At 46.0% G+C, this 27,875-nt stretch overlaps 1 protein-coding gene and 1 long non-coding RNA gene across 6 annotated transcripts in view; both read right to left on the bottom strand.

Annotated features, from left to right (window-relative positions):
• Positions 1–5,359, bottom strand: part of PRKCE (protein kinase C epsilon) — a 472,021-nt gene extending 466,662 nt beyond the window's left edge. The window contains exon 1 of the mRNA XM_006216450.4: positions 4,591–5,359. Coding sequence (XP_006216512.1) covers positions 4,591–4,938 — 348 coding nt within the window. The 5' untranslated portion in view covers positions 4,939–5,359. The remainder of the gene's footprint in view (positions 1–4,590) is intronic.
• Positions 5,360–6,590: 1,231 nt separating this feature from the next.
• Positions 6,591–27,875, bottom strand: part of LOC140685707 (uncharacterized) — a 35,193-nt gene continuing 13,908 nt past the window's right edge. Inside the window, exons 2-5 of one of the 5 annotated variants that reach the window (XR_012059056.1) lie at positions 19,796–19,857; positions 10,515–10,620; positions 10,168–10,393; positions 8,016–8,117 (exon numbers count right to left, since the gene is read on the bottom strand). This is a non-coding gene — a long non-coding RNA (uncharacterized lncRNA). Of the gene's footprint in view, positions 7,012–8,015; positions 8,118–10,167; positions 10,621–12,139; positions 12,368–19,795; positions 19,858–27,875 lie in introns of those variants that run through there. The other 4 variants (XR_012059055.1, XR_012059054.1, XR_012059058.1 and 1 more) reach the window with 4 other exon arrangements.

The following is a 27,875-nucleotide window of genomic DNA, read 5'->3' on the forward strand; positions in this document are numbered from 1 at the left end:
GGATAATTTTGAGAAGCTCTGTCAATGGGCTATTTTGGAAATATGAAACAGAAACACTAGCATTCCATTCCTTGCCAAATGAGACTCCTCGGATGAAAAACATTTTGGAGGCTATGAAAAACTGGCTTCTTTAGGTCCTGTATAATAATCAACTCAGTAAAGAACTCCCTCTGGAGACAGCCCCACAGTCGGTTTAGGGGACATAATAACAAAAGCTATAATCGTTAAACATTCACTGAGCCCTTACTGACAGCCAGGCACATTGCTTTATGCACTTTCCATGTATCCGTTCCTTCCATCCCCACGGCAACCCCATTTCATTACAGGTGGGTACTTGTACTACCTCCCACTTTTTACAGAGGAACAAACAGAAACACAGATTTGACGGTTCCCTAAAGGTCTCCAAAGGGGTTGGTGGTAGAGATGAGATGTTAACCCCAGCAGCCGGACTGCAGAGCTTCCCCCTTAGGTGCTCGGCCACCCCAGCTCTCAGAAAGCGACTCTGGGTCATTACCACTGTACTACAAGCACCTCTTCTACAGGAGGGAGTGACACAAACCAAAGACATCTTCAGAGGCTGCAAGGGTAGAACAGGGGAAAACTGAGCTCAGGATATAGACTATGGGTGACAACAGAGCAAACTCCACACTGACAGGACCACCCAGCTGTAGCCTGTGTGCTGCAGCCACCCTCCCTGTCCCCTCCCCCACCCCCAGCCCTAAATTTTCAAGTATGGCTCCAAACAGCAGCCATTCAGCCTCCAGTTCTCACATGAATCCCGATCCTTCTAGTTTACACAATCACGCTTATAAATGTTGCTTTAGAAATGATAGTCTCCTCTAAAATCTCGGGACATTTCTCATGTACAGAATCTTGGCATATGAATTATCTGAAGCCCTTGCCTGCCCACAATTTCTCTTCTAGCTCCATGTTTCTCCAGGTATGCTCTAGCCAGAATCTCGAGGACAGCTTGTTAAAACAGTATTCCAACCCTCATCCTAAACCACAGAATGAAAAGCTCTGAAGATGGGGCAGGAGGAGCTACACTTTGAACACGGCCACCCCCACCCAGTGATTCTTAGGGACACCAGAGTCTGAGTAGCGTTAGTATCTAGTTCTCCGGAAACGAGCTACAGCAATAGGGTTTAATGAGATTCTGCTTCAAGTCCGAGTGAAATCTTCTCGTCTCTCTGTAATGAGGTTTCTCTAAAGCAACCCCTTTTGTCATCACAACTGATATGTCTCTTATTGTCTGGAGAATAATGATCTCAGCCTGGCTTTTAAACATTCTAGAATCCACCTCAGTTTTCTAAACATTCTCACACTTCAGGGTTTCCGAAGTGTAGCCCTCATATCACTACTGATTTTAAGAGACACCTGAGATGAACTTTTTATTTTAGAGGCCAAGTGTTTATCTTAAGGTAGATGAAGAAAAACTGTAACTACAGTATCCAAACCTGTGATTTCATGCATACTGGGGCTTAAGAGGGAAATAAAAGAATCTGAGTTTCAAAATTTTACATAAGTACATAATAGCACAGGCAGTACTCAGATAAAAGTCTTAAATTTGGGGAAACTCCCTCTGCCTGCTTCTTTCTGAACAGGCACCCTCAATTTCAGCCATGTGTCCTTGATCACAGGCATTCTCTGCCTTTTCCCCAGCAGGTCTGTGCCCACGGAACACTGTTTCCTCTTGTAAATCTCTCTTTAAATATCACCCATCATTTCACACCCAGTTCATTCCTCCTTCCAGGAACCCCCAGATTCTTCCAGCCATCCCAGTGCACCCCCTTCTTGAACTCCTTTAACATAATTAAGGTACCACTCATTTATAACCTACTTGCTACTGCAGTGTCTAGATGTATCGATTCAGTGTCATTTCCCTAGTGAAACGAAGCCTCCTGAGAATAACCCTTAGTCTCTTTACTTCTGGATCACACAGAGTGCTAAATGGTCCTGGTGGATCTCACCACAAAACAGGAGCTCGGTGAGTGAGTGTGAATTCATCATGCAACTGAATGAAATGTTCCACAGCAATGAGAGAAGTGGCTGTTGCATGCCCTTTATATCTCTGTACTCCAGGCCAGATTTTTCAGCCACATCTCTTCATCACTGCCAGGTGAAGAGCATAGAAGCCAGAACCCAGGAAATTCTATCCAAAGGTGTGATTCTGTGGGTGTCCCCTGGCCAACGAGGGTGAGAAAGGTGACCTGAGCCATCCCGGGTACAACTTATCTGTTTACAAGGGCCAATCACCTCTGCCGCTGTGTCCTCACTCTGGAGGAACCAGAGTGGTCACAGCATCCTGTAGTGAAAACAATGCTAGATGGGCAAACAGAATCAGCTCCACTACTTGATTCATCCTGTGGCTTTGGCCTTTTTGTGTCTCAAGTTTCTGAATCTGTCCAGTACCTGTCATGACTAATTCACACTTGCTATAAGGCAAAAGACACTGATTTTGAAAGCACTTAAAATTCTCATGTACAATAAAAACATCAGGGACACAGCACATGAATCTGCAGGGAGAATTAGATGGGGAGGCCAAAGGGCCCAGTTCTCCACTGGGCAAGTCGTGGGCAATAGAAGGTGTGGTCCCTACATCCAACCCTCCCCCATTTGCTTCTCATGTGACCTCAGGTACTCACTTAGCTTCTTTGGGATTCAACGTCCTTATCTGTGAAATTTGCCTGTGCACTAGATGATCTGATCTAGGGCCAAGTCCAATGTGAATTTGAGAACGTGAGAATGATAGTCAGGCAAGACTAGTGCCCACTGCACACTTCACTGGAAGTGCTCAGTAGTGGGGCTGGGGCCCCTTGTGCCCAAGATTTGGGTGGGTCCTGGCAAAGTACCACCAGAGACACTCAGATACCCTTCCCTCCAACCAGCATCTGTTTTGTGGATAAAAGTAGACCTGTTGTTCATCCTACTCTCTCTCCACCTGACTGTCCAACTCCCTCATATGCAACATACATGACAAAAGGCCCCACTTTCTCACTGCCGTAGGCATGGTTTTTTTCTTCCCCTTTTTCTTTTCTAAAACAACTTCAAAATCACAGGTTTTTAGTGTTAAGATCTGGCTCTGAAATTAGTTATCCCTTCAGCTCCCCCTCAGACACGCACTGCTTTCATGATTGAAAGGGCTACAGGCCACGTGTGGAGGGGAAATGCGGGAATAAATGGGAATTCTCGTGGTGGGAGGGAGGCAGCGGCAAAGGCCATTGGTGAACTGGTAGGGAATGGAATGGCCCTGTGTTCTTTGGGATTCCATTAAGGTCTGCCTGCTTCCCAAAGTGTAAGCCACAAATCTCCTAGGGTTGTAGTTGCTGTGGTTTGTTAGAGCTTCCCTGTAAGCCCTGTAACCATGGTTTCGGGCAGACTGCATCACAGCCGTGAGCATAAAGGAAAGAGGCTTTTTCCTATTTTCCCCTAAAATTCTGTCTCCTTAAATATGTACACACACACACACACACAGACACACACACAGTGATATGCCAAGATCACTCATGTGCAGCCTTTGACCCTAGGAAAAAGTTATTCATTTTTAATAACTGAACATCTCTCCATGAGAATCAGATATCTCTCTTTTTGTATAGACCAAAAAACCGTGAAAAAAAAATCCACCCCAAACTACACCTGCTCTGGGTGCAAACAAGTAAGAAATCTGAAAATAAAGAAATCCATTTCCTAATTTAACAGCTTCCCTCCAAAAAAGAGCTAAAAACAAGGTTGCTTTTCTGAGTGCCAAGGTTGAATGCATTTGGCTTATTGCATGTGGACAGGGCCTATTTCCAAGTCCATAATATTTTGACAATGCAATCAATTAACTCAGCTTCAGACTTAGAAATAGTATCGCATTAAACAGTGTCTTGAAAGTCAAAACAGGGAAACAATATAACTTTAAGTAGGATTCAAAGCACTGACTTTCAACTACTCACAAAAGCAGAGCCATTTTTAGAATACAATACTCGCTCTGGAAGGATGGGCAATGCATCTGGCGCAATAAGCTCGGCTGATGTCTCTGGGACCCCGGAGGGGGCTAGAGAAGAAGGCATTTTTCTCCCTGTATGTCAGAAGATGGGCTAACCACCTCGCAACAGAACAGAAATGGAGCTAGCTTCCTCCCGGAGGTAAAAAATAAAACAGCTCCTCACTCGGCTACGCAGGACAAAGCAGGACGTGAAAGAAGCCTTCAGCCTAGGGTTCCACGTGCCTCTCCAAGGACGGAGGCGCCCACCCACACACAATCACACACGGCCGGCCCACCACGCGCCTGGGGGAGGCGCTGGGTTCTCCGCCAACCTTCAGCACCCGCGGCTCCGGGCGCCCAGCTAGCGAACTCCTCGTAGCACCCCCTGTCTGGAGGGGGCAGAGGGCCGTACTGTCTTTCCAAGTCTCATCTTCCTTGCCCCAATGCCTACTTCTCCTCAGCTACGAAGTGGAGAGTGCTTCCCCAAGGGAACTGAGTCATATACACACACACCTCCCAGAGGGCAGTAAGTCCCCGCGCTCCACGACCAAAGCCAAGGCCGCGAGTCTTCCCCTGAGACCCCACAGCCAGGCTCCTGGACCGGGAGACGCTCGACTCACCCAATCCTCAAAGTGGCGGCTCCCGTTCTGCAGCAGCTCCTCAAACTGGATGGTGCAGTTGGCCACGAAGTCGTCGTAGCCGATGGGGGCATCGTGGAAGACGGCCAGCTCGATCTTGCGCCCGTTGCACACATCGGTGACGAACTCGTCGTGCCAGGCCGGGCTGTTGGTCTTCTGCTTGGTAGCTGTTTGGCCGATGCGCGAGTCGTCCACATTGAGGGCGATGTAGGGGTCGAGAAGGAAAGTCTGCGGCCGGGGTCCCACCGCATGGCGCAGCGACCAGGCTGTGGGCTTCAAGCTCACGGCCTCGCAGATTTTGATCTTAAGAAGGCCATTGAACACTACCATGGTCGGGGAGGGGAGTGGGGGCCGGGGTCACTCCGTCCGCCCCGAGGGCAGAAACGAAGAACCGACGCCGCGGCGCTCCGAGCCACGGGGACTCGTGGGTCCCCTCTAGCCCCACCCCACACTCTCCCTACACCTTGTAGCGCTGCGCCCTGGCGCGGGCGATTCTCAGCCAGTGCATGTATTTCCTCGCCGGGTTCCTAACGGAAAACAGGGAGGGGGGGAGAGCTGGGGGACGTCCGTGTTTGGAGCAAGTCTCTCCCCCCCTACCACCAGCGGCACATCCAGAAGAGGAGACGAGCTGTCGGCTCCGCTGCAAGTCGCGGGGGCTGTCTCGCTAGCTCTCCCGGTCCCGGCTGCGGGGAAGCGGGCGCCGCGCCCGGAGCTTACCTACCTTTCGGAAACATAATCCCCGGGAAATTTCGACTCCGGGAGGGGGAGGGGGCGGTGGGACGGGGCGGGGACGAGAACCCAGGGCGCAGATTTCAACCCGGATCCGCTTCGCACACCCAGCGCCTGCCTCTGACCGCGCGGGGCGGGGGATGGACCGAGGGATGTGCAGTCTATCCGGAGGGATGCATGTCGAGAGGAAATGGTCCTCCTCGGAGCCAAATTTTTAAAAATCCTCAAGCCACTCGGCCAGCCTGGCCACTCCTCTTGAGCGAAGCCGCGCCGCGCGGCAGTTGGCGATCGGGAGGCGCCAGGAGCCCGGAATCTCACACCCGCGCGGGCTCGGGAGTCGGGGTGGCCGCCGCTCCGGCTCGGGGCGCAGGCCGGCACTGGGCAGTGCGCAGCGCGGCGGAGGGGCCGGGACTGCGACTCGGCGCGGCCCCACCTCCCGGGCGCCGGCGCCCGCCTGCGGCGCTCCCCGCGTCCGGGCTCTCGGCTGCGGCTCGCTCTCTGCCCGCCAGCCCGCCCGCTCTCCCCTTCGGTGTCTTCTCCCTCCGTCGGTGTGCGAGCGAGTCTCCCTCCCTCTAATGCAGGAAATGCGCAAAAGACGTCAGTGTGTGTGTATGTGTGTGTGTGTGTGTGTGTGTGTATGCGCGCGCGCGCGCGCGCGCGCTCCTGTGTTTGGGGAAATAGAAAGTTTTGCCAGTTGGGGGAGCAATACGGGAAAAGTGAACCGAGGAGAGGACGATCGAGAGCGGGCCAGCCTGCCCCGGTCGAGGCGGCGGGCGGGGGAGTGGGGGCGGGGACCCCACGCGGGACCCCGGGGAGTGGCGGCCTTGGGGGCGGGGATGCGAGCCGGCCGGCTGATACCTGGTCTGTGGTCTCCGTGGGGAGTCCAAAGGGCCGCGCATCTCTCCGGGCTCTGCGGCCAACATTGCCTTTTCGAGCCAGGGGTCGGGGAGTGGCTGGGGTCGTGCAGCCGGAGGGGACTCAGGACCCTCCCCTGGGCCCACCCCTACTCGGACCGCGGCAGGCCAGGGCAGCCTGCGGAGTATTGGCCAGTCTGTCTGTCATTCTGTCCGGAGACGCTTTGCTCCGTGGTGATGGGGGAAGGGGGAAAGGGAGGGGTGTGCAAGGCTCGGTGTGAGCTTTAAAACATTTATTCTCTCTTCCCTTTCTTTGGCGGCATTCTCCCTTTTGGGGTCTTACTGAACTTATCGGGCTGCAGGAACTTGTTGACAAGTGAAGGCTTAGTAGCACCCTGGCTCGGTTTGTGTGTTTATTTCTTACAAAGTGACTTCATACTTAGTCTGGACCTTGCCTGTGCCCTTTTGGGGGACAGGGGTCTAATCATAGCGCTGACAGCGGCCTTCCGAGCTGCGCGAAAACGGGGCGCGTCCTCCGGGGCAGGGGGGCGAGCGGCGGTGTCCGTGCTAATTTCCTCCGTAACCTTTAAACTCTCGCTGGAAGCCGCGGCGGCGGCTGATCACGTGAGGCGAGCCCTGGGCTGCTGGGGAAGAATTTCCTCCGCCGGGAGCCGCGGCCGGGGAGGGCGGCCGGGCAAGGGACGGCCCCGCGCCTGGGGACGCGAACCTGGGAGGGCGGGCTGGAGAGCGCGGAGGTCCAAGGCGCGGCCCTAGCTGGAACGGCAGCAGGACAGCGCTGGGAAGGGGTCATCTCCGCAACCTGTGAGCCAGAGAGTTATGCAAATGGAAAAAGAAAACCTCGGCCTTCACCCCTGTGCCAAGTCTAGTCACGGAGTTTGTAGGAATCGTGGTAAGCTGAGTGTTCATCTTTCGAGTCTGGTTAGTGTCGGCCAAAATTTAAAACCCACCTCTCGAGCACTTTTTCTCAGTGGAAAAAGGTTATCATTGCCTGTGACTTAAAGGTTTAAAAAAGCTTAAAGGCCAGGAAGGAGGCAGTCCCCCGGAACAACAGGATACCAAAAGCAGAACACAGGTTGCAAAAATGATCAGAAAAGTCTCCAGGTGTCTATGACAGATCCTCTCCTAAGGCCTGCAGCCACTGCTCTCTCCCCTAGCTTACAAGTTCTCCAAGCCCGCCCTGTTGGATGAAGCAGCAGGGTAGAGAGAATGCAGGCATGCTGTCTTAGGGGCAATTGGGACTGTTCACATATAAAAAGTCAGGATATAAAATCTAAGATAGTTTAATAAATAAAGATAGACAGATATATGATATAAAAGTTATGTCTTCCAGGGCCACTCCTACCAGCTGGAGGCATATTTATACTCTTGTCAGTTTGACAAAGCACATGTGGAATATCTCGTTGCTGTTTAATTTTTACTTTGATGATCAGGACTTTTTCCTCTTTGCTCCTTACTTCCACCATTCTATTCCTATTAAACATGTTTCTATGTTTGTGATGGGGGACAATGGCATGTAGGGCTGGATCTTCTGAAAATACATTTGGAAGCAGCAGCAGAGCTAGAGAGATATGAGTGAGATGCTTGACAGACGCAAAATTGATGGGCTACCAACAAACTCAGCCACCAGGAGAATTAATATTTTAATGCAATATTTTTTTAAAAATCAAAATGAATGTAGACTTCCAGGATGGACATACTATTCAAATTTTGCATAAAAATTTTTTTGCATTAAAATATTATTTGTATTGCTGAGTGTATTGGCACCCTTGAAATTTTGTACCTAGGCTATGTGCTTCACTTGCCTCACCCCAGCCCTGTGGGGAAGTCGAGAAAGGCAATGATTTCATGAAGTCAGGGATTCTTGAGGGTTTCATACAATCTCTCTATTCTTTATCTGGGTAAGTCCTGTGAACAAAGGACAAGGATCGAAAGCCATTGGTCAACATCCCTCCTCTTTCTTGTGTTCAATAGGAAATATTTAGAACTAAAGACACACTAAACTTGAACTTTTTTGCATATTATATTCCCCCCAGCTCCCTAGGCTGGTACCCCAAATATATTAGATAGAGTCTGTTGCCATCTCAGTGACTAGGCATTCTTAAAAGCAATAACCTACAAATTTCCAACAGACCTGGGCAAGTTTACAGGAAGGCAGCATCTGCCTCTTAGCAGACTGTTACACCATGTGAATAATCAGACTGCAATCCTCAGGTGTGACCAATTCCAGTATGACCTCTCCTTTCAATTACAAGTCTTTCTGTCTGGGGGTGGAGGAAGATGGGGTAACTAAAGACTTGGCCAAACAAACTTTGTTTTGCATTCTAAGAATATTTAAATAAACAAGGAGAATGTCAGTAGTCAACCTACCAAACATTGCTAATTCCCTGCCCTTATTACATCCTTATTTCTAAATAAATCTCTCACCATCCTGATCTCAAATTTTGCTGAATAAAAATCTGTGTCCACCAGGGGTACCATGGAGATTCCAGTTGTGAGCCTGTTTAGAGGAAAAACCCTTAAATTTACCTGGGGGGACCATGGGGCTAAACGACCCTCTGCTCCAGATTTCAGGTGAAAGGGAAGACAAGCCCTTGCAGGGATTATAAAATGTGAGACTAAAATTCCAATCAATAATTATTGTGGACTTCATCCATCTCTTGGCCCCCTATATGGTCCTGAAAGACAGGACTGTATAAAACACGCTTAGGACCCCAGCTATGGCCTAGTTGTCTTGTGATCTTTGGGAGAGGGAAGAGGAATGGGAGAAAAATTATAGAAGAATTTAACAAGATGATCACGATGGTGACCCTCTCTTAAAATGAAGGCTCATGGGGGGAAAAAGACTGATAGACAAAGAGGCGCCAGGGCAGTATGATAAGCAGCAGAGGGAGGGCTGCACCAGCCTCTCCCAGTGCACAGAGGCATCAGCCCTTTGCCTGGAGTTGCCTAAGGAGGCATCACCCAGCAGGCCTAGGCTTTTTCATAGGAATTCCTTCAGAGGCCAAGAGGAGAGGAAAGGGCATTGGAGGCAATGGGGACAGAATGTGCAGAGCATGGAAGGGGAGAGCATGGCTGGTTGAGATGAATTAGGGCCCAGGTGTACCTGGCATGTGGGAGGCAGGAAGAGGAGGTGAGGTAGGTTGCACTCGATAATTAAGGCCTCATAGAGCCTGACAATGAAGCCTGAACTTCTTCCTCAAGAGACCCTGATCCTTCTAATGTGGAAAAGCAGCACAGCAGTAGTTAAAACTTTAAAAAAAGCAATCTTTCAGGGATGGATATTTTTCTCTCCAATTTCTCTGTAAAAGACACACCCCAAAACAGGATGTCAGAGAGACGGAAGATCCAGATCTGAAGATGATTTACATTCCACCTGATCAGAAATGCTACAGTCTGTGGATATTGTTCAGCTCAGTAAGAGGAAGGAGGGAGGGCACCAGAACCTTAGACTAGCACATTAATATTCATGGCCTTGGTGCTCTGCTAACTGTTGCCATTTACAGAATGTTAATGACTTCTGCAAAGGTCTGCCTGGTCAGGGTCTGTTATACATTCCACACATGCTCCGTGGGGCAGAATTCAACCACCTGAGCCCAAGGAGGGAATATGCAGCAACATGACAACACAAAAACCTTGCAGGGTTCTGTTGGCCCTGCCCTGGCCTAGCCGCCCCACCTCCCCTGAGTTTCAGCCCTGCTTCTGCCCCAACCCTGGGCCCACTCTCTTGTTGCTGGCCCAGTCTGGCCTGCCATGTCTGCTTATTTGGATCCTATCTCTGCTCTGAACTCTATTGCAGTGACGCAGAGACCTGCAAAGGGATAGAGGGATCAGTGGTAAGCCTATAGAGCCTAAAGATAGAAACGGGCAGGAGATGGCCTGGTGCCCCTCCCTCCTCAGTTCCCTTGACCCTGAGCCCCACTCTCTCAGGCACCATATGGAAAATAATACCACATACCACATCTTCTTTGGCTCTGATGTTGGGCTGTATCTTGGGACTTTTAAGTCCCTAAATTAATCCATCGATCTTTACTGAGTACCTGCTACATTCAGGGGTAGGTGCTCTTAGGAGGGCAAATAGATACATGGATGAGTCCTACACCAGCAGAGGAGACAGGAAGATGAATTCAGGCAGTCATTCATTTATTTAGCAGTTGAAATTGAGTGCCATGTCCTCTGGGGCACTGGGGAAACAAAAATGATGACACATAATGACCCTCTGTTAGTTGGGATGGGCCAGTTCATGCTGCTGTAATAAACAGTCCCCAAATCCCAAGGTATAACAATAATAGAATCTCTTCTCACACTGCTGAAAGTCCATGGCAGGGTGGGCTGGGAGCTCTGCTTCCACGTTAGCATCATTCTCACTCCTGCATGCAGGCCAACAGAAAAGCCACTACCTGGAACATACCTGGTCACAGGAAGAGAGCAAAGGAACCTCTAGAAAGTCTTACTCAGGCAATTAAATAGCCCACCAGAAGTGCTAACCATCACTGCCACTCACTAGTTGTTGGCTAGAACTGGTCACTGTAGCCTCCATCCCCCAGACAGGCGGGGGCTGGGAAGTTCTCCCATCCTCAGAGGTGTGGAGCCTGGAATATCTGGCAAATAGCACTGAAGACTGCCCTAGACCCTGTCTTCAGACAATTGGTGCATAGAGACAACTCAAGGTATAAACACATAGTAAATGGGAGCTAAATGGCACAGTCAGATAGTGCTATAGTAATTTAGGGAGAGCAAGGATCACAATACAGAGTGGGACAGTTGGACCCCCAGTGGCCCTGGGCCACTGCATACAGAAGACTTCCAATGGCTGGAGAATCCTGCCGACATCAGAGTAGCAACTACCCAAGCTCCTTTTCCCCTTCCCTCAATACGTCTCACCTCACAGGCCCTGCACATCCTTCCAGGGACTTCAGAACCAAATCAGCACTAAGGAGGCATTTGGACCCAGCAGAACGAAGACTTGTGTGTTACACTCTGTAGGATGTGAGAGACCACCTGGTCTATAGTCTTTATTCTTAGTAAATTCCTTTAGTAAATGAGGAAACTCAGTCCTAGAGAAGTTAACTGACTTGCCACACAAGAAATTTTTTTAAAAAAATAAATAACCAAAGCACTGTTTAGAGGTCAAAAACCAATGCTTGGACTTCCTAGTTTAAATTCACTGTTTTTTCTATAATGTCATGCTGGAACCAACACAATGCCATGTAATGATAGTAACTCCAATTCCATTTTAATTCCTCAGAAACAAAATATCTGTAAATCTGAAGTCCAAGTTTGTTTTAAGATATTGGTTCCAAATTTAACTAGCCTTGGTCAAATAAATTACTATAGAATTACAATAATTCTTGAGGGACTAAGATTTGGTAGAGTTCTTCCTGAAGTTGTTTTGGTAACACTTATCATGAAAACAAAAGGACTTTATTGTTCCTCACTTTCTCTATTTTTAACAGCTTCTCTCCTAATGCCAATCAGATGTATTCTCAGCGAATGGTTTTATGACACCTGCACCAAGTGTAACAGCTGTTCCCCAAAGCTCCCTGTGGAATTTTTATCAGTTAGCAGAATGACTGATCTGACTGCTCAGATTAGGTTATAGATCTCTAACACGTTCTGGACATTTGGCTAATCCATTTCTACTTCTCATTTACTTTTCAGGATCAAGGAACTGGTGTTCCAGGGCAGGGAACATTGCCTTTCGTCACCAATAACGAGCATTCAGGTATAACAAATGTAAAATCAGAGCTGGTCAAACGCGCTGGTTCTGTTGCAACCAGTATGTGATGCAGGGTGGCAAATCCTTCTCTCATTTAAGGCCCCAGTGCTCCACGGGCCGCTCCTCATTCTCCTGGCTGAAGCTATGCGTCCTCCTCCCTGAACTCCCCCCACCCCCCCGTGTCCTACTCCCTTCTTCTTACAGCCTGTACCTCGTTATTGGTACCTGGCTTAACTCTGCCACTTCTCTGAAAGGTCTTTAAATTTGGAGACGCAGTGATACCCATCTCCATACTTGCTCTCTAGTATCGTGGACGTCATAGGTACAACTTTGTGCTCTAAATGTTCGTCACAAGGATGGCACTTTGAAATAAGAAGAGTGTCACAAATCTTGTTAGCCTCTCCCTTCCTTGCATAGATGAGCGCCTTGGCGAAAGGTGGCTCGCTCACTCCATGGTAACCAGGGATTGTAGTGATGAAGTCACCGGGCGTCTGGGCGGCGTCGCGGTGGCACCTCAGGGCCTGCAGACACCGTGCCCGGCTCCGCGAACCGACAGCGCCCTCTGGCGGACGCGAGTGTGCCCAGCCCAGTTCTTCCGGCGCCCTGACCGCCTCTACTACCTCGAGTCCACGGACTGGGGCTCCAAACGCTAGGAGCAGTAGGATTACTGAACAAGCTGAGGGGATAGGTTAAGGAGCAGACCACATGGCAAGGGGCCATTGGCTTTATCCATATGCCCATCAGAAGCAGGGGACAGATGTAGTCAGCGAGCACCTGCTCTATCAAAATACTATGCTGTTTTTTTTTTTTTAATTAACTATGGGGGTTGTAGCCAACGAACACATCGAGAAAGAGAAAAGATCATGAAGGATTTTGGAGCCTGAAAGGTATTTATGGGCCAGGTTACCCACATCCCAGTAGCTATGACTTACTTACATGGCCACATGTAACTGCAAGGGAGGCTGGGAAACAGTCTAGTCAAGTGCCAGGAGGAAGAGAAGAGCACAGCGTTTTGGTGAGCAGAGAGCTATGTCTCCCACTTGGTCCTTTCCCCCAGTGCTGGAGATTAGGACGATCTATGTGGGTTAGCTAACCCTCAGTGCAAACTTGATCCAGTCTTCTTTTGCCTCATTCTTTCCCTATCTTATGTGTTAAAAAGAGCCAGAAAGACTCTACAGTTGTGGAAAGAGATGCAGGTGCAGGTGTGGGCAAACATAAAGGTGATGAAACAGGAGAAAGAGCAGTGTGCTGGGCTACAGTCGTCTTCCAGCTCCTCCCTCTCCTTGCCCATTAACCGGCCAAGGTGCTCTCATCTTTGGTGCCAATTGTGGTGTGGTGGGAGACATCGCCTATTGTTTCCTGGGGGGAGGATCCACTCTCAATCCCTGCAAGTGAACTTGATCAAGGTCTTCCTTTCCTCCAGGTGAACTCGGAGATGCTGCAGTGCAGCGTCGGGTGGAAGTGTCGGATGGTGAGTGACTTACAAGGCACCAACTTCAGATGTAATACTATTCTGTACTTTGAACTTTCAAGGAAGCTTTTATATCTATCCCTCTTTGATTACTCCCTTCTCAACCACAAGTTCAGGGCAAATATCATTATCTCCATTTTACAGATGAGGGTCACTGGGACTCAGAGAAGGTAAGGGACTCAAGTGCACAGGATGAGAGCCCAGAGCAGCACCTGGTTCCCTAGACAGGGCCTCCCTCCCATGCTCACCCTTACCCCATTTATCTGTGTCTGATCAGGGCACTAGTGGGTGGCTGTTCTACAAGTTCCCTGGAAACTAAGTCTCCAAGGAGGCCTCATTGCCCTGCAAGGCAAAGGCTGCTGCTCCAGTGGGCGGGTTGCGTGGAGACACTGGCCCAGACAGGAGAGCAGGCCGTCCCACCCCGCCTCAGCTGCTGCCGCCCACCTGGCCTGGGCGGTGAGGACATTAATGAAGGAGGGCTGGTTGGGGTACGTTGCACCTGGTCCAGCAGGCACTGCACTGGGCCGCACCAAGCGGCAAAACAGATGCTCAGAACACGACCTTTGCCGTCTGAGGAACTTAGAGCTCCTGGCACTCTGCTCATTGCTTTTCTTGGGGGTAGGGTGGGCGCTCACTTCACCCCCCTCTGCGTGAGGGTAGCTGCCGCTCAAGTTCTTATCTCACTGAAGGATTTTCTTTTAAAAGTCAACCTTTGTCCACTTCTCTCCTTTCCCCTCCCCTGTCTTTTCTTTCCCTGAACCTGTTGCACTTCTGTTGTTAACTTCTAACAAAGGGAGCTTTTCTGGATTGTTTTATTCTTGCAGATGCAAACAAGCTAACCAGGAGAGCCAAGCCAGGTCCAGCTGATGCCGGCCTGTGTAGGTGGGGTGCAGGAACCAAGCATTGGAAGCCCTCTTCTGGGACTTGACATTTCCCAGAGAGCTTGGAAAAATCAGGGAAGCCCTGCCCAGGACTAGGTCCCTTTAACCTCGAGGGTGTGGTCACTCAGGGCCCTGCATGGTGGGAGGGTCCCGGTGCCTGGAGTCTAGTGAAGGAAGGAGAAAGGGTATTTTCCTCCTCACTCCCTGAAAACCATGCCAGCTCCTTTTCCTGACCAGAGCCCTGCACCCCTCATCCTGTTTGGCTCAGCTTAGATGGCATTTCTTCCAAGTGAAATGCTCCCCCATCAGCCCTGAGTACTAGTCTACCTGTTGGTTTCCTCCAAAGGCAGAACTACAGCAAAGCTAATATGGCCTAAATTTTAGGGCCCCTCCCTTGCTCCTTCCAAGGCCCTGTTCCTAATTTTATATTCCTAATTTCGTATTCTTTTTCCTAAAGAGGGCTTTTCACATTGTTTAAGCTTCAGGCCACATAAAACCCGGGTCTACCTGTGGTCTTTCCCATTACCCTGCAAACTCCCTGATTCAGGGACTGTGTCAGATTCCCTGGGGTATTCCTAGGTCCAGGGCAAGGCGAGGCTTTCAATCAAGGTTTGTTAAATGAAAAGAACGAAAGGAAGAAAATATCCTTAGCTAGTGCTTAGCTGACCAGTGGTTCTCATTGGAACCCCAGCACTGTCACCTGAGTGCTCTGGACAGGCTGGCCTGGGACTTCAGGACAGTGCAGTGCAGGGTGGAGGCCAGGTGGGAAGCTCAGGGACTTAGTTCTAGGATCTTGGGCAAACTCCCTACCTCTCAGTGGGCCCCTGGTTAAGTCAAATGCAGGGGGTTTGTAACAACTGCCTTACAGGATAACCATGGGCCTTGTGTTACAGATGGCGCAGTACCTGACACTGAGTAGGTCTCAGGAAATTCCTTTATATACTCACTCCCTGAGGAACGCTTTGTTTGTACGCTTTTTATCTCTAGCGCTGACGGCACCCTCAAGGTTACCCTTAGGGCATTTTAACCAGGTGGCTCCTGCATAGTGGGGTTTACGTCCAGGCACACAAAGGGATTGGCTCTGGACCCAGGACCCCACTGAGGATGGCCCTGAGACCAAGTCTGGGGTTCCCCCACCCCCATACCCAGCTCTTTCCTACATTAAGATAGAGGGCTGCAGGAAAAATTCAGGGAACTCGAATACAAATATAAATAATAAGGGAACAAATCATGTGGCTAACCAGCTTCCGCTTGCAGCTGTGGTTGGCTTTTCCAGCTATTTGACTGAACTGGAGCCCCCAATGGCTGTAAAGTAGTCATTTTCCTCTGTCTCTCAGAGAAGAAACTGAGACTGATACGGTGTCAAACCACCTGCCTCACTAAGCCCCAGAGTTGGCGGGCGGCAGACCCGGAACCGCAGGCCAGGTCCAGGCCCTTGCCACCCTGGCTGGTCACGGCCTCCTGCCCCCTGTCCCTCAGCGCAGGATTGACACACACACCGCTCAATTCTTTTAAGTTTCCACACGGACTCCCTCGTCTCGTGGGAACCAGGGCACCTGCCAGTGTAAGAACTGACCTTGCCAGCCCAGCATGGAGCTTGTCTTTGCGGTTTTTCTCTAACAAGAATGGAGAAGTGGTCAATGTTTCTCACGTTTTCCTCTGGTGACGTCCACACAGTCTGTGTTTGCATGTGCCAGAGCTTGAAAATTCAACAGCTCGGTGGGGAGGGTGGCAGAAGGCAGAGCTGGGGGAGGGGGGCAATTTACCATTTACTGCAACATGAGTTCCGCTATTCACTTTTTACGTAGGAACAGTAGTAGCAGTAACAATAACAATCAATAAAAGGACAAAATACACGAAGCAGTGATTTTTTTTTTTTCAAGATGCTGGGTGTCAGGCAGCAATGAACAGTGATCCCTCTGAACTGGGGAACAAACCAGGTAAGCCCTGTGACTGACCCAGCCTGAAGCCTTGAGAGAATTTCCAGGCCATAGTGCAATGAGGGGAATGCAGAGCCTGGTGGACTGCTGAGCTGAGGAGGTGGGGCTGACTGTCTGGGGAGAGCACAGTGGCTAGAGCTGGTATGAATGACAGTACTGGAGAGGTGAGAACTACACAGAGGGGCTGCTCAGAATTCGGGCCCTGATTAGTGTGAGGATTAGTGTTCGTGGGGAAACCACTCGCCTGGGAAAGAACCTCCTGAAAGGATTAGAGGGAGTAGTGCCTGGTGCTAGGAAAGCTGCCTCTTCCCACCAGCCAGAGTGAGAAAGCTCATCATGCACAGTGCCTCAGATCGAGTGCTTAGAAAGGCCTCGCCCTATTAGTCAGGAACAGTTAGCCCTAGACTCAGCGCTGCACCGTCTCTGCCTAACAATTAAAAAATAAGACTCAAAGGAATCGAGCTATTTCCAAATAACATAGCTATGCCCCAGAGCAAAGCTTAAGAATACTTAAGGGAAAACACAAATACCCGTTGTACAACAACTTAAAATTCACAGTGTCTCACATCCAATCAAAAATGACCAGGTATGCAAAGAAGCAAGAAAATATGTCCTATGGTAAGGAGAAAAATGAATCAATTGAAACTGGCAGAGATGTCAGAATTAGCAAAGACGTTAAAATGGTTATTATAAATGAATACCATATGTTCAAAAGGTTAAATAGAGAGAGACTATTAAAAAGACCCCAGTCAAACATCTAGAGATACAAATCTGAGAAGAATACATCAGATGCGGTTAATGGCAAATCAGACATTGCAGAAGAAAAGGTTGAGTGAATCTGAAGACATATCAATAGAAATGATCCAAAATGTAACAGAGAGAGAGAAAAAAATCCTTTTTAATGAAAAGGTAGTCAACTAAGGTGTGGAACAACTTTAAGCAGCCTGGTATATATGTAACTAGAGTCCTGGAAGGAGAGGAAAGGTTGGGAAGGACAGAATAAATACTCAGATCCAACACACTACCTTCTTTTATTTTTGACATTTTCAATGTAGGCAACTAACTTGAAAATTGAAAACTTCTTGTAGGACAGACATGCTGGTAGGCTGTTGGTTTGAGGTCACTGGCATAATGGCATGAGGAAGAGGGGATACCTTGCATGGCAGTACAACTGCATACTGGGGGCAATTGCTTTTCTCCCAGAGTACCACTGCCCAAACTGAGGCTGTCATCAGAGCTGCTTAGTAAGATGCTGAGTCTACTTTGTGCTTTGATGGAACTTGAAAGACAAGAACACTAACAGGAACAGAATACTCAAGGCAGTATCTCATAGGGTATAACTGGTATAGTATTAAATGTAAATATAAGCCCCACTGGTGTAGAGCAAGTGAGAGGTGGGGTCCTGGCTAACTCAAGGGCAGGGACTGCTCCGTGAAGACTGCCATTTTGACTTTTCCTCTGAAGGGAGAAGGTGTACCCTTTACCTGCAGGTCACAGGCTCAAAATCAGGCTGAATTTAGATATGGTTGAGTTCCCTGCAGTCTCCAGGCTGATTTAAATGCAGATATCTTGCTCTTTCTTCCTCTAAATTCTTGCCAACCTGTTTTCAACCCATATCTGAATAGCCAATCATTTTTCTAAGGAGATATTCTGAGTTCTGAAAAGAGCTTTTTTTCCTGTTCCTTTGAAAACCTCCATCTTTTAAAAAATAGAGGGGACATGCTTGATTATTTGCCTGATGACAATGTAAGTCTGTTCTGAAAGAATATTGGGGGAAAAAAAAAAGCCAGTTGAAATTCAATCAAATGCCTTCTCCCATAGCCTCCTGCACTTCAGAAGTTTCAGGACAGCACATGCAGAAGTGCCAAATGCTTTTTTGAATCATCCAGCCAAGTGCCCCCAGCTAGGTATGTTTCATGTGGTAGAGCATTGTGCAGGGCCAGCTCTACAGCTTGTCAGAAGAGGGTCAGCTCACAGGGAGTGTGGATGTTGGAGGTTACCTTCCAATTGCCAACCAGCAACCCTACTTCCTCGTTGAGGTTGTTTTGTTCTGCTATTGGTGCAAGGTTATGTTTTTCTCACAGGCTGGGTCCTCCCCACTTCTCCAGCCCCAGGGGTGAGTTCCTGATCAGTCTAAGGCTCTAAGCCAATCCCAGGAAGTATCAGGCATGCCCCTTGCCTGTGATTAGTTTAGGCATGAGTGTATGATATAAAACTATACAGTGAGAAGTGGGAGTGAGGAGTCTTCTGGGGCACTTTCTGAGGAGAAATTGATGAAAAGAAACAGTTCCTTGATAGTGCCTGAAATACCACTATTAGTGATTATTTTTCCTTTTGAATTAATTATTGTCCTTTTCTTTTAGATTAATATATTTATAACACAGATAGCTCTGGAAGGAGTAATACTTGGACTCACATGGTTGTGAATTAGTTGGTCAGCTCTCTAAAAGGATTTAGGTGGTATAGTGGGTTGCATGGTGGTCCCCCAAAGATAAGTCTACACCCTAATCTCTGGAACCTAATTTTTGGAACTGTGATAGTTACCTTATTTGGGAGAAATGGTCTTTGCAGATGTAATTAAGTTAAAGATCTGGAGATAAGGAGATATCCTGGATTGTCTGGGTAGACTCGAAAGCCAATGACGAGGTATCCTTATATGAGGGAAGCAGAGGAGATTCACAGACACAGAGGAGAAGGCTATGTGAAGACAGAGGCAAAGACTGGAGTGATGAAGCCACAAGCCAAGGAGACCAAAGAACGCTGACAGCCCCCAGAAGCTGGAAGAGGTAGGGGAGGATTCTCTCTTAGAGCCTCCAGAGGGAATAAGGCTGTATGGACACCTTGATCTCAGACTTCTAGCCTCCAGACTGTGAGAGAATACAATTTCTGATGCTTGAAACTTCCTAGTTTATGGTAATTTGTTGCAGTCACCACAGGAAACTAAGCCAGGTGGCATGGAATTGCTGAGTGTTTAAATGAAATCAAGACCCAGAAGGGGAAGACTGCCGGTCACGACTCTATAGGGTCAGCCTTTCTTCAGAGTCTCAGCCTTGACCCCAAATGGGCCAATTAGCCTATGCCTTGTCCATCCTCAAAGATGAATTCATAAGCCCTCTGGTCACACATTTCATCCCGACCATGCCTGTAGATGTTACTCCTCACCTTGGTCATATGTCTCTCAGATGCACACCCCTGGGCACAAGGAAGTGAGATAAAACAGTATGGGAGATTGTTCAGTACAAACTTTTCTCATTTCTGGGGGTACAACTCATAGGGCCCCGTCTCTCTAAGAGCCTTCCCGTTTCCATAAGAAAAAGAACACAGATTCACTCCTCTAGGTGAATCTGCCCAGGTAACTGACATGGTTGGAGACTCATGCAGCTGGAAGTATAAGTTGGGAGCAAAGGAACTAATGCTTGCCGTGCAGGTACTGTGAGCCTGGCCCGGTGCTGATGCTTTACCTATCCAATCTCATTCAATTCTCACAAGAATCACATGAGGTGGGTAGTAGTAGTATTCCCCTTTTCATGGGACCACGGGTCACTCGGAAAGGAAATGATAAGGTAGTTGCCTACCTTGGGCTTTGCAGCTTGTTTCAACCCAGGTCTGGTGAGCAGGACAGGTGTGAGCCACAAGCCTGTTTGAAAAGGGAGGCAGTTCTGTTGACTTCCATTCCACTTTCCCTGAGCTCCAATCCACCCTCCCTCAGCCTACGGAACACACTGTCCTGGGACAGGTCTATTCACCCTGTTTAAACAGGGCCATTGGCTTTCAGGGTGGTGTCACAGGGAACAGTGCCAGACTTTCCCACCAACCCTTGTAGGAAATTTTCCAGTGAGCATCAGCTAAATTTTTAAGAGAAGAAGTTTCAGCATACCATGAAGAATGTAAGTTTTTAACCCCCAATTTCCTGGTCAGTATCACCAATTTCTCTCTTGTACCCCAAAGTTTGGGAAAATGATGCTTCCTTTTCATGGCCTATCTCCTTTGGGAGGTAACTGTCCTTTCCCAGGAAACTGTTCAACTGTCTGATTTTCAAATCAAGCAGCCACACACTTGTTCCTTCAGTTAATACGCTTGGTTCAGAAAAAGCAGGTGGAAGGTATCTCTGGAAAACTGTTCTGGGAATATGCATTAAGACTGGTCTCTCCTTCACCAGTCTGTTTGCTCTATTTAGCTGCAGAGTTTACCAAAAACTCTTCTGGTCACTGCCCAGCAGGATCTGCAGTTCAGCTTTCCTTAGAACTTGGACTGGATCCAGGTTCTAAGTCCCTGCCTGACCAGTTACCAGCTTTGTGATTCCTAGTGAATCACTTAATGGCTCTGAGCCTCAGTGTCCTCATCTATACAAAAGAGGCGAGTCATCCCTGCCACCTACTCACAGTGCTGACTTCAAACAATGAGACAACACACTGAAAACTCTAGAAGCCTGTGCAGTAGTTAATAATATCTTTGTGAAAAACCTTGTCCCACTAGGATATTAGCTCTCACCTCTTTGCTCAGCATTCAGCACTGGTCAGAGAGCCTCAACTCCAATAGCTTATAGTACAATATAGAGAGGACAACTCTTCACATCCATTTACACTAATGGCTCAGCTGTGGTCTACTCTGAGTTGCAGTTGAATAGCCTAAAACAGGATACTATACCATGGGGTGGGGGTTGGGAGAGATGTCTTTGGATGTCCCTAAGGAGACATCCTTTGTCACCATATAGGAACCCACACAGCACCATTTCTGATAGTGGCATCAAGTGTCAGCTGGACCCCTTCTGTTAACTCTCTTTAAGGGTCACTGTCTCATGTGGGTCAGTTATGACTGTTAACAAATGCTCTATAAGTGAGAATCCAAACCTATGTCTACTTTTTTTTTTCTTGCTGGAGTCACATAGAGAAGGTTTGCCTCCTTTTTTAAGGATACTTTCATTTTCAGATATTTCATTGTTAGTATATAGAAATGCAACTGATTTCTGTATGTTGGTTTTATATTCTGCAACTTTACTGAATTCATTGATTAGTTCTAACAGTTTTTTGATGGTGTATTTAGGATTTTCTACATATAAGATCATAGTATCTGCAAACAGACATAATTTTACTTCCTTTTCAATTTGGATGCTTTTTATTTCTTTTTCTTGCCTAACTGTTCTGGCTAAGACTTCCAGGGCCATGTTGAATAGGAGTAGTGAGAGAGGGCACCTTTGTTTTGTTCCTAATCCTAGAAGAACAGCTTTCAACCCTTTACTTTGAGTATGATATTAGCAGTGGGGTTGTCATACATGGCCTTTCTTATGTTGAGGTACATTCCTTCTATACTCATTCTTCCTTCTAAACTTAACTTATTAAGATTTTTTTTAATCGTGAAAGGAGGCTGTATTTCATCAAATGCTTTTTCTGCATCTATTGAGATGATCATATAATTTTTATCTTTTATTCTATTAATGTGGTGTATCACATTTATTGATTTGCATATGTTGAACCATTCTTAAATCTCAGGGATAAATCCCATTTGATCATGATGTTATTGAATTTGATTTGCTAATGTTTTGTTGAAAATGTATGCATGTATAGTCATCAGTGACATTAGTCTATAGTTTTCTTTTAGTGTCCTTATCTGGCTTTGGCATCAGGGTAATGGTGGCCTTGTAAAATGAGTTTGGAAGTGTTCCTTCCTCTTCAATCTTTTGGAAGAGTTTGACAAGGATTGGTGTTAATTCTTCTTTAAATGTTTGGTAGAATTTACTAGGGATACCATCTGGTCCTTGGTTTTTCTTTGTTGGGAGGTTTTGGATTAGTGATTCAATTTCCTTACTCATTATTGGTTTGTTCAGATTTTCTGTTTCCTCATGATTCAGTCTTGATAGGTTGTATGTTTCTAGAAATTTATCCATTTCTTCGAGATTGTCCAATATGTTGGTGTATAATTATTCATAGTAGTCTTTTATGATTCTTTTTATTTCTATAGTATCATTGTAATGTTTCTCCTATTTCTGATTTTATTTATTTGAATCTTCTTTTTTCTTAGTTTAGTTAAAGGTTTGTCAATTCTGTTTATCTTTTCAGAAAAATAGCTTAGTATTGTTGAGTTTTCTTAAAATAGCTATTTTGAATTCTTTTTTGGGTAAATAGTAGATCTCCATGTCATTGGGGTCATTTGCTAGAAAATTATCACAATCCTTTGTTTCACATCATGTTTCCTTGATTTTTCATGTTCCTTTAAGTTTTGCATTGCTGTTTTTGCATTTGAAGTAGCAATCACTTCCTCTGGCCTTTATTAACCTTTCCAATGAGTCCAAACATGTGTTTTCTTTGCTCCAGCAGTGTGCTGGAACATCTCCCCTGGAAATCTGGACTCCACAAAGGCTCTCTCATCCATGGGTGATTGTCTAAGACAGTGTTTTCCAGGAGCTCTCCATCTACAGTCAAGAAGAGTTGGAGCCCATTCACGGCTTTGAGGTCTGGATGCTTATTACTTGACACACAGGTGGGCAAGATTCCTCCCAGGCTCCTTGGCATGACGCTGGATCCCACAGCTCCCACACAGCACTTCTGTCTGTGGATGGATGCCAAATTGTTGCTGTTGAGGGGTGGGATATGACAAGGGACATCTTATTCACTCTTGATGCTGACGTCATCCTGTTAGAAGATATTTGCACACAGAAGCCAGGTCCTTCCCTAGTCCAGACAAAAACACCTCAAGTGCATTCCACACATGACAGGGCTTCAAACCCTAGGGACCTCCTGGTCATCCTTCTTGGGACACACTTAGGTTTGTCAGTGCCCCTTAAAGTTGTATGTTAGTCATTTATTGCTGTGAAACAAATTACCCTAAAACTAATTTGTTTAAAGCCTTAAGTATATATTGTTTTACACCATTTCTGAATGTTCTATTCAGTGATTTTTAGTATATTCACAAGGTTTTCAGACTATCACTACTGTGTAATTCCAGAACATTTTCATCATTCCAAAAAGAAAGAGTCAGGAATCCATGAATGACTTAGGTGGATGGTTCTGGCTGTGGGTCTCTCGTGAGGTCTCAATCAAGAGTCATTCATTTGAAGGCTTGACTAGAATAGGAGGATCTGCTTCTAAGAAGGCTTATTCACATGCCTGGCAAGTTATTACTGGGTTTTGGCAGGAGGCCTGAGTTCCTGGAGGCCTTAGTTCCTCACCATGGGGACTTCTCCATAGGGCTGCTTGAGCATCCTCAAAATATGGCAGTTTGCTTCCTCCAGAGGTAGTGATCCAAAAGGGACAGCAAGAGGGAAGCCATAATATAGTTTATGTCCTAATAGCACAATTACAACACTATTACTTCTACTTTATTCTGTTCTATAGAAGTCAGTTACTAAGCACAGCCCATACTCAAGGAGGGAAATGTGACTTCACTTTTTGAAGGGAGCAGCATCAAAGAGCTTATGGACATAATCTAAAACCAGCAGTGTGCTTTTCAAAACTGGCCACTGTGGTCAAGATGAAGTATGATGAGTTTAGTCTGCTGTCAGGCTATCACCTCCTTTGATGTGTACTTTCATCTTTTCTTAATGCAAGTGTGGTACAGTGGTCAGGTACATAGGACCTGCAGTCAGAGAACTGGGTTCAAAGCCTGGCTCTCCCCTTCCTAGCTGGGTGCCCTCAGGCAAGTCACTTAATCTCAGGTTCCTTTTTTGTACCATGAAGATAGTAACAGCCACTTACAGAGTTGTTCTGACAATCCTGGAAATGCTTGGCTTAATTCTCAATACGTTCTCAGTAAGTGTTAATGAAACTCAAGATGGAGTGCTTCATAAAGCAGCCATTTCAGTCTGGTGATTCATTTAAGAGCTCATAGCCAACTCAAAATTATAGTTTTCACCTTATTAAACCATGAAGTCTGGTCTCTCAGCCTGAATTTCTGTAAATATCTTTAAAATTACTCTTTTTAGATTAAGAGTTAATTTTTTTTAGATTAAGATTCACATGCCATTAAATTCACCAGTTTCCAATATACAACTCAATGGTATGTAGTTTATTCACAAGACTGCATAACCATCACTAGTATCTAATTCAAGAACATGTTCATTGTCCCCAAAAGAAACCCCCATACCTATGAGCTATTATTCCCCATTACCCCTATCTCTACCCCCTGCCAGCCACTAATCTACCTTTTATCTCTATGGATTTGCCTAGTCTGGCAGTTCATTTAAGTGGAATCATACAATATGTGGCCTTTTGTGTTTGTCTTCTTTCACTGAAGACAATGTTTTTAAGGTTTATCCACACAGTAGCATGTATCAGAACTTTATTCCTTTCACTGGCTGAATAATATTCCATTGGACTGCATTTTATTTACTTATTCATCAGTTGATGGACAGTTGGGTTGTTTCTCCTTTTCTGCTGTTACAAATGCTGCTATGAACTTTCATGTACAAGTTTTTGTATGAACATATGTTTTCATTTCTCATGGGTATATATCCAGGGGTGGAATTGCTGGGGCATATGGCAACTCTATGTTTAACTTTTTGAGGAACCGCCAAACTGTTTTCCACAGTGTCTGAGCCATTTTTTACATTCCGCTAGCAATTTATGAGGGTTCTAATTTCTCCACGTTGTAAATCACTTTTTTAAAAAACAATAACAATAGAGGAGTTCAAGGTCAATTTTATTAAATTTCCTTTTATTGATATCAGGCAACTTTTCAGTAATTTGAGGTGATTTTGAACCCTGGTTTTCCCAATCTTATGTTTTTATTTGATTTACCAATCAACCTGTTGTATAGAAATGTCATCCTGATTGGGGAATGAGATAGGAACCTAATCCATGTTTCCTCATCATTTCCACAAAGATATCATGAAAGACATCAGACATTTTGCTTACATCAACAAACTCCAGATCTTCCAAATTTTCTGGATTATAGTAATAATATCTATAGTTATAACCAGATTATGGTTAAAATGAAATTCTCAAAAAGGAGTTTAGGAATCAATAAATACATTCTCCTTATTTTAGATAAGGAGAAACAAAATGAGTGACCTTCCCAAAGTTACTAGGTAGTGTCAGAGACAGAACTTGAGTCCAGTTCCATTTTTCACCCTGTTGTTCTTCGTAGTGTATCACTCAGAGCACAGGTGAAGGGAACAGTCCCCTGACGGTTGGCAGGGCACATTCATTTAGTTTGCTGGCAAAACAGGCATCTCTTTAACTAAAAGCATCTCTTTTCCCCGAGCCAGAGCCACAACCCTAGCTATGGCATAACATCTCTAGTAAACCCATTTTGGTTCCTTTAATCACCTCTTTTTCTTTAAATCTAAAAAACGCATGACATTTTCACTTTTTAAATGCTAATAAATCATCTTTTTGATAATGTAGTTTAAAAGCTGTGAGTGGGAAAGTTTACTAGTCTGTATTTCCTATAACCTACATTTTCTGCTTTGGTAAAAACCTTTTACCCCATCTTCAGTCACCTCTTCTTTTTCTTCATTATTTCACACAAATTCCCAAGAATGATTTTGTCACATCCATGTTTCACTGCTGTGGTTTGTATTTGTTCACACTCAGAGACTTTAACTCATGTAAACTATCTAGACAGCATCTCACTATTTTTTTTCTTTTTCCTTTTTCCTTTTTTTTTAATGTTTTAAATAGCTTTATTGAGATATAATTTACATACATAAAATTCACCAATTTAAAGTATTCAACTCAGTGGTTTTTGGTACATTCACAGGGCTGTGCAACCCCAAAACCTAATCTTGGGGCATTTTCATCACTCCAAAAAGAAAACCCATAACCATTAGCGGCCACTCCTCATCTCCTCTCCCAACTCCTCCAGAATATTCATTTTTTCTTTCATGGCAAAACTGAGTCTTTTTTCATGATATTTGTCCTACACTTTCCAATCTGAATATCATTATCCTTGGCGAAGAAACAAGCAAAGTAAGTGTTACTATTTTTTTCTTTCAGTCACCTGGAGTTAACTCACTATCTTTTTCAAAGAGTATCCTATTCCTTGGTTTTTTTCACTTCCTGTCTTAGAACACACTCATTGCAAGTCCTCTTTCCACAGCTGTCCCACATAAAAAAGGAGGAGGAAATGCCTTACATACTGTATGAAATACGCTCCAAGATGTATTGTTGAAACAAGCACAGGACAGAATCATAAACATACATTACTACGTTTTGTGTAAAATCTGAAAAGAAAGAATATAGATCATATCTCATTGATTCTAAAAGCACATATTTTCACCTTTGACGTCTCTGAAATTAGAACTCACTGTACAATCGATGGCAAATCACAGTTTAATTGCAGTGCTTTAAAAAATTTTTTTAAGTTGTACAACATACAATAATTACAGTGTATGTATAATATATACCATATAATGCAGCATACCATATAATATATAGGATATACATTAATAACATATAACCATAATAATGGTGCATCTTGCAATCCATAGGATCCTAGGTTTGATAAGTATATTATTTCATTTGATTGCATATGCAAATAATTTTCTCTGGGAGAATTTGCAAGAAACTGGTAAAAAAGATTGCTTATAGGGAGGGGAACTAAGTGGCTGAAGGGCATTGGCGAAGAGATTTCTGTTGTACACCCTTTTGTATCCCTTCACATTTTGAATCACGTAACTATGTTAATAAATGAAACACTTGAACAATAATTCAGATTTGAAAAGTGCAAGTGGACACGAGTCCTCCTGACACCACTACTTTGTTCAGATTCATACTCAGTTTTGTTCTTGTTCCCAGTAATGGCTGTGCCATCATGTCCACCATTCTTAATCCAAGTCCAGCACTGTGCCTGGCCAGGCACTAACTCTAACTGACATCATCCCTTTCTCCCAAGTATTTCTGGTCACTTGTCAGTCATCAACCAGATCTTTATTGGTTAAAATTAAGTTCACTACAGCTGTTGCCCCTTATTGCTTCCTTTATATTTCTGATGAAACCATTCCAATGTTTCTGGTCAAGATGGCAGAGTAGCAGGACCATGAGCTCACCTCCTCTCATGACTACAACAAAACCACAACTGACTGCTAAACAACCATTGAAAAGAAGACTGGAATCTAGCAAAAAAGATCTTCAACTGGAAACATAAGGCGGGAACCACAGTCGTATGGTAGGAGGGGCATGCTTGCTATATAATCAGGCCCCGTACCCACTGAGTGCGCAACCCACAAGCTGGAGAAAAACTGAATTGCAAAGGCCCTCCCATGGGGTAACAGTTCTGAGCCCTGCGTCAGGCTCCCCAGCCTGGGGTTCTGGCATTTGGAGGAGAAGACTCCAGAACATCTGGTTTTGAAAGCCAGTGGGGCTTAACTGCAGGGGCTCCAAGGGGCTTGGGGAGAAAGAGTCTTCATTCTCTTGGGAAGCATACACAGAATCTTGTGTTTCCCAGGAACAAGAGCAGAGGCAGTGATTTCATAGGAACTGGGCCAGACTTGTCTGCTGGTTTTGGAAGGTCTCCTGCGGAGGTGGAGGATGGCTGTGGCTCACCCTGGGGACATAAAAGCTGGTGGTGGACATTTGGGGAATGTTCATCTACATGAGCTTTCCTGGAGGCTGACATCTGCCAAGCACCAAGACCTAGTCCCACCCAACAACCTGTAGGTTTAAGTGCCGGGAAGCCTCAGTCCGAACAACATATTGGGTAGGAATGCAGCTCCACTCA

This window comes from Vicugna pacos, chromosome 15 (genome assembly GCF_048564905.1).
Source record: "Vicugna pacos chromosome 15, VicPac4, whole genome shotgun sequence".
Classification (NCBI taxonomy): domain Eukaryota; kingdom Metazoa; phylum Chordata; class Mammalia; order Artiodactyla; family Camelidae; genus Vicugna; species Vicugna pacos.